Source organism: Cricetulus griseus, chromosome X (genome assembly GCF_003668045.3).
Source record: "Cricetulus griseus strain 17A/GY chromosome X, alternate assembly CriGri-PICRH-1.0, whole genome shotgun sequence".
Classification (NCBI taxonomy): domain Eukaryota; kingdom Metazoa; phylum Chordata; class Mammalia; order Rodentia; family Cricetidae; genus Cricetulus; species Cricetulus griseus.
The window spans coordinates 111,413,017-111,420,451 of NC_048604.1; the positions used below are offsets into that span (position 1 = coordinate 111,413,017).

The 7,435-nt window shown below is 41.9% G+C and overlaps 1 protein-coding gene across 1 annotated transcript; it reads left to right on the forward strand.

Moving 5' to 3' along the window:
• The first annotated feature begins 2,650 nt into the window (after positions 1–2,650).
• On the forward strand, positions 2,651–6,081 carry Ubqln2 (ubiquilin 2). Its single transcript, XM_027432004.2, has one exon. The coding sequence runs from the start codon at positions 2,924–2,926 to the stop codon at positions 4,865–4,867; it is 1,944 nt and encodes a 647-aa protein (XP_027287805.1). The 5' UTR covers positions 2,651–2,923; the 3' UTR covers positions 4,868–6,081.
• Positions 6,082–7,435: the final 1,354 nt, after the last annotated feature.

The window sequence follows — 7,435 nt, forward strand, 5'->3', positions numbered from 1 at the left end:
ATGGAAAATGTGTCAGAGAGAGAAAAGGTAGGGAAAGAGCAAAGGATGGAGGGAGAGAAGTAGTTACCTTTTAGCTATTTGGCTTCTTTCTTAAAGATATTCAAGAAATAAGTGTTGATGTTCCTGTTTGCTGTTTCTTTGCTTTGGCTATTGTCTAGCTGGTACTTCATTTACCTCCTTCTGTTTTCTCTGTTGTCCTCTTTATTTGAATGTCAAATACACTCATTTTTGCTATTATTTGCCATATAAAGTCTTTAAGTGTATAAATTTGACTCTGAGTTCATTCATATACTACTCCATAAGTCAAATATTATTAAACTTGGATGTGCTAAAAATGCAGAATCTTGCTCACCTTCAGTTGGTTTGGGCGGGGGCCTAGAAATCTCTATTGTTAACATGCCCCTTAGATTATACATGGGGTAATCTTACAGTAATTATTGAGATATATGTTCTCATTATAGTTATGTTTATAAATTCACTCTAAGAAGAATATTCATCTGTACTTATCAAAGGTGTTTTAATTTTTAAGTGTTTTTTCTCATTTTTGCTAATATCTAATTTTAAGAGTAAGAAAAAATCACCAGTTATATATTATTAAATTTGTTTATTTTCAGAAAAGTTAAACACATTAGAACAGCTATGACTTGCCACTATCTAAAATCAGCCATTGCTGATAGTTTATGTTTACTTCCATTTTAGAGACAAAGCACATTTTTACAGCCTTAACTCCAATTCCGTTTAGTCATTGTCTTGAATCCTGTGCCATTTCCTCTTCCTTGTGGCTGTAAGTTTACGATGACTGCTTTTTGTGTATTTTCTGGGTTATTTTAGGCTGACTGCCTCTTGCATATTTTCTGGGGTTTTTTTTTTTGGCAGTATTAGGAACTGAACCCAGGGTAGGCTTGTACTCCATCAGTGGGCTACAACCCATCTCCTCTAACATATTTCTAATAGAATATTTTCTAATAGAATATGTACATGTATCTAAATATCAAAGAATGATATTTGATGCATGCCAATTAATTATTGATATAAATTGAAATATATATTAAATATAAAGTAATATAAATGTAATTATTTAATATAAACAATTATATTTAAAGCAAGTTTACTTTACATTGTATATTATATTAATATTAAACCTACCATGTACAATCACATTTTTATTCAAGGCCTGCATTTTGTTTTATACTGAGATTTATTGAGGTACTTGTGACGTAATGATTTTGAAATGCTGTTAAATTATCTCTAGGTTTTTGTACGGGAAAAATGATTTTCTGTGGTTAAAGCAGGAGAAATTAATACATGCTTTTGAAAGGATTTATTTTATGATTCATGTTCTCTTTATCAGTAATACTACATTGTTATTTCCTTTACTCAGTAATGCAAAAGATAAATAGGTTAATCTTTGCCACCACTATTGTCTGGCTGTCAGTTTTTACCTACATTCTTGTCTGGAAATATATTTGTTGTTTTTAAAAATTATAAATGCAATGCATACTTATCCATCAAATTGAAAATCTGATAAAAATAGAAAATAAGAATTATTCACAATTTCAGCTCTAATTGTTACCTTTACTGGAGTACAGCCTTTCAGATTTCTTTTCCACACAGGCTACTAGCTTTTTGATCAATATCTACATGCCTGTATTGTTTCCATTTGTTTAGAAAAAATATTAACCCATATTAAATACCATCTATTATTTTCTCGTCACTACAGTGCATTTTGATGTACACTTTTAGAGACACTTAATATTACATGAATTAGCCACCATCTTTTAGATACAGGGATTATTTTATTGTATGGCACTATCGTAGTATGTTTGAGTAATTCTATGTTTTACACACACATTGAAAATATCTAAACACTGTTTTTAAATGCTACGTTATTAATATACATCATAATATGCTTTTTTGAATCGATTAGGTATTTCTAAACAAAGGTGCAAATATTCAAAATGTTCATTTGTATTTTCAAACTGCCGTATTACAATTCATACTACAACTAGCATGAGAGTGCATTTTCTCGGCTCCTGGTCAACAAGATTTAACATTCTCTTTCATCTTTGCAAATATGATAAAGTCGAAGTAAAATCTCATTGTTTTTATTTGAATCCCTTTGATTAATAGCGAGCACAATCATATTTTAGAAGCCTGCTGGCCGTTTTTTCGCTTCTTTTGTAAAATGCTCGCTCCCGCCATGCCTGCCCTTCCCCCATCCGGGTGTTCGTTTTCCCTTTTTGCTTTGTCAGAGTTCTTTACTATTCATTTTTCGTCCTTTGCATGGGATCGGTTCAATTCAGGCTTTCATCCTTTCACTGCCTCCCAGATTGCGAACCCACATTCTCCATTGGTCTTTCAGGGGCTGCTAAAGAAGCTGCCTCCCTCTTCCTCCTCCCGGCCTCCTCCCTTCCCCCTCTCCTCGCCTCGCCTCGCCTCGCCTCGCCTCGCCCGGGTCCCCTCGCTTTCTCTTCCAGCCTCCTTCTCTTCCCCCTCTCTTTGTTTATTTCTCTCTCCCTCCTTTCCCCCCCTCTGCAGGCCAGGAGTTTTGCACTCGGCCGAGCGACTGTGGCTGGGCTGGCGCCGCGTCAGCAGGGGGCGGGGCCGGGCCGGGGCGGGGCGGGGCGGGAGCGCGGGCACCGCAGCTGCAGGAGTTGCTGGGAGTGCGCGCGGACAGATCACAAGGCGGCGGCGGAGAAGGCCTGGAGACCTGCTCGCTCAGCGCTCGGCCGCGGCCTACGCCAAACCCTGTGCGCATCCGACTACCGGGAGCTGCAGCCTCCATTCATCTCCGAGGTACTGTGTTCCGCACTGCTCGCGGGGCCGCCCAGTCCTCTGCTGCGGCGCCTCCTTCCTTCCTCTTTCCCTCGCGCCCTCTCGCTCGCCAGCGCCTTCCCTGCCAGCCTGCGTCACCGCGGCCGCCATGGCTGAGAACGGCGAGAGCAGCGGCCCCCCGCGCCCCTCCCGCGGCCCTGCCGCTGCGGCCCAAGGCGAGGCCACCGAGCCAGCCGAGCCCAAAATCATCAAAGTCACTGTGAAGACCCCCAAAGAGAAAGAGGAGTTCGCGGTGCCCGAGAATAGCACCGTCCAGCAGTTTAAGGAAGCGATTTCTAAACGCTTCAAATCGCAAATCGATCAGCTCGTGCTGATTTTTGCCGGAAAAATCTTGAAAGATCAAGATACCTTGATGCAGCATGGCATCCATGATGGACTGACTGTTCACCTTGTCATCAAAAACCAGAACCGCCCTCAGAGCCAGTCCACCACGCAGCCTAGCACCACTGCGGGAACATGCACGACCACCACCACCACCACGGCCGCAACAGCGCCAGGGGCGCCAACGGCGCCAGCGTCGACAACGGCTCCCAGGAGTCTCTCCACACCTTCTCTCACGAATAACAATCCGTTTGCGTCGGGGACCCTGGGAGGACTTGCTAGCCTTAGCAGCCTGGGTCTGAACTCGACCAGCTTCACTGAGCTTCAGAACCATATGCAGCAGCAGCTCATGGCTAGCCCTGAGATGATGATCCAGATCATGGAAAATCCCTTTGTTCAGAGCATGCTTTCGAATCCTGATCTGATGAGGCAGCTCATTATGGCCAATCCGCAGATGCAACAACTGATCCAGAGAAACCCAGAGATCAGTCACCTACTGAACAACCCAGATATAATGAGGCAGACTCTCGAAATCGCCAGGAATCCTGCCATGATGCAAGAGATGATGAGAAATCAAGACCTGGCTCTCAGTAATCTCGAAAGCATCCCAGGTGGCTACAATGCTCTGCGGCGCATGTACACTGACATTCAAGAGCCCATGCTGAATGCCGCACAGGAGCAGTTTGGGGGTAACCCCTTTGCCACGGTGGGGAGCAGTTCCTCAGGGGAGGGCACCCAGCCTTCCCGCACAGAAAACCGGGATCCACTGCCCAATCCTTGGGCACCAACGCCAGCTACCCAGGGCTCTCCGACCAACACCACGACCACAAGCAGTGGCACTATGCCTGGCGGTAGCTCCTCTAGTAGCACCTTCGGGAACACCATGGCGGCAGCTAATTATGTTGCTAGCATCTTTAGTACACCAGGAATGCAGAACCTGCTGCAACAGATAACTGAAAATCCCCAGCTGATTCAGAATATGCTGTCTGCACCCTACATGAGAAGCATGATGCAGTCGCTGAGCCAGAATCCAGATTTGGCTGCCCAGATGATGATGAGTAGCCCACTGTTTGCTTCAAATCCTCAGCTGCAAGAGCAGATGCGTCCACAGCTCCCGAATTTCCTGCAGCAGATGCAGAATCCAGACACGCTTGCGGCCATGTCAAATCCGAGAGCGATGCAAGCGTTAATGCAGATCCAGCAGGGGCTACAGACACTAGCCACTGAAGCACCTGGCCTCATTCCAAGCTTCGCTCCAGGTGTGGGGGTGGGAGTCCTGGGAACCACCATAACCCCTGTGGGCCCAGTCACTCCCATAGGGCCCATGGGTCCTATAGTTCCTTTCACCCCCATAGGCCCTATTGGGCCTATAGGACCCACTGGCCCTGCAAGCTCTCCTGGATCCACCGGCACTGGGGTCCCCCCTGCAACCACTGTGAGCAGCTGTGCAGCTACTGATACCATCAGTCCGACAATGGAAACTTTACCCAGCCCGCAGTTCATTCATCAGATGGTGCAGGCTCTGGCAGGAGGAGGAGCAGGACCAACTCCTGCCCAGATGGCGAGTGCAGAAATGAGATTTCAGCAGCAACTGGAACAGCTCAACGCCATGGGGTTCATAAATCGTGAAGCAAACTTGCAGGCCCTAATAGCAACAGGAGGCGACATCAATGCGGCCATTGAGAGGCTGCTGGGCTCTCAGCCATCGTAATTACATTTCTGTACCTTGAAAAAATGTATCTTATTTTTGATAATGGCTCTTAAATCTTTAAACACACAAAATTGTGCTTTACTTTTATTTTGATTCTTTTAAATCTGTCTACTTATAAATCTAAAAGGATGCATTTTAAGGTGGAGTCCCTCCCTTCTTTCCCTTCCTGCTCCTCCTCCTCCCGCCACCCTCCCTCCCACCCTCTCTCTCCCTTCCCTTCCAGCCTGCCCTCTCCCCTCTTTGTTTCCTTCCCTCCCTTCTTCTTTCCTTCCTTTTCTTCTTTGGATTTCCTTCCTTCTCTGATTTGAATGGTGGGGATCAATGCTGTTTCACTCAAAGGTGTTGCATGCAAACACTTCTCTTTATTCTGCATTTATTGTGATTTTTGGAAACAGGTATCAGCCTTCACAGTTGGGTGAACAAGTTCTGTCCTACAGATGTCCAGTTTATTTGCATTTTAAACATTAGCCTATGATAGTAATTTAATGTAGAATGGAGATATTAAAAAAGAAGCAAATTATTTGAAGCTCTCTAATTTGTGGTAAAATATTGCTTATTGTGACTTTGGCATGTATTTTTGCTAGCAAATGCTGTAAGATTTATACCATTCATTGGTTGTTTTTGCTATTATTTGTACACAGTACAGTAAGCACAATTGGAGTTGTACATCTAGAAGTATTACTGTAGAATCTCTGAGCAGAATATGTGTAACCAAAATGAGAAAGAATATAAGAAATATTCCTGAAGCTAGGTATGTCTCACGATTTTGTAGAATCTTACAGCATATTTGATAAATTTCTCAGTGAAATTGTTGGCTAGGCAAGTTCAGTTAAAATATAGTAGAAATGTTTATCCTGGTTTCTCTAAGTATACATTAATTGTACAGAAAACTTACAGTGTCACATTGTGTCAACAGTTGCAGATTGATTGTATATGACCTTAATCTTTGTGCAGCCTGAAGGATCAGTGTAGTAATGCCAGGAAAGTGCTTTTTACCTAAGATTTCCTCAGCTTCTCCCATGAAGAGACCCTAATATGCATTTTGATTTGTAATTGGAAATGTAACTTACTGGAAGTGTCATGTGATGTTTGCATTACTTTTAACTGCTATGTATAAAGAAAGTGTATCTTTTGGCTCTATCAGTTATTTCTCTTGTGCACAGGGAAAAATGCATTAAAAATGACTAAAAAAATAAAAAAAAATTAAAAATGGACACAGCTGTTCCTTTTTGCCTTTTGGCTCTAGCGTCACAGAAGGGTTAGCTCCCCCCACAAGTATTTATTTAACAGTGTTGCTCTACAGGAGATGATTTTCACATGCAGATTTAGATGTTTTAATTATTGGCCCCCAGTTATTAATTAGCATTTCTTCATACTTCTGAAATGTACATATTCATATTTTGTTCTGTGTTTGAATTTTCTTTAGTTCCACTGAATTCTATAGGCCTTGCACACCAGTCTGAGGTGGGAGTATGACTTCATATGTTAGGATATATCCTCCTAGTGATCATTTTTATATTCAGTTTTTCTGATGGTTTTCATATTTATTTTATTTTATTTATTCTTCACCAGACGAATGTTACCATTAGCAGGCTTTCCCCAAAGTATATTGGGAATTTGGCTGGGTTTATTTTAAGTGGAAAAAATGTGGACAACTACAGTAGTCCATTGTTTTCTAGAAACATGGGTTGGTTTATATCATTTATTTAGTCGGGGGGTGTGGGGTACTGGGAGTAGTTTTTAAAGCAGGATCTCACTAAGTAGCTTTTTATATCCTTTGAGAGAATTTTATTTTCCTGATAATTGTGTTCCTAGGTATTACACTAGGAAGCACATTGTGTTACTAATGGGAACATCTAGTGTGTTAATGTCATTTTTGTTATACAAAATTTATTTTCAGGCACTATTTTAGATTAGCAATTCACCAAGCCCTATTTCATAAAATTCTGGTTGGTCTCTGAGTTTTTCCTGGTAAGTTAATCCATCAACGGTAAGTTGAATGCCCTCTTTGTCAAATGTATAGCATAGGTACTGGTTGCATGTACTGCATATTCTATAGCAGTACTAAGTAAGAAATGAGAGTAGCATTTTGGTCTTCATTTTTTGCTTTAGCCAGAATGTGTTTGCTGCAGCAATTCTGTTTAGTGAGGAAACATTTCCCTAGGAGAAGGCAGTGAGTTTGCAAATTTCTGTATACTTAATTCCTGGTAAGAGTCATTGTATAGTAAATATTGTCCATAATTATTTTTAAATAGTTTCTTTTAAATATACCTAGTAATATCTGGCCCATCCACGTTTCTCAGAACAACAGCTTAGGAAATGGTGATCTGTTATTTCACTGCTATGAGGTACTGGGGGTTTGACATTTTCACAGATAGCCTAAAATAATAAATTTAAGACTTAATGATGTGAATGATTTTAGAAGTAAATACCAAAACTGGAGGCATAGAAAATGGCAGTAAATCTGTCGCCACATAAGAAGCTGGATGTCATCTGATGCCTGGCTCAGGCAATTAAACATACATTTATTTGAAACATCCAAGGGAACAGTGAATCCCTGAGCTTGGC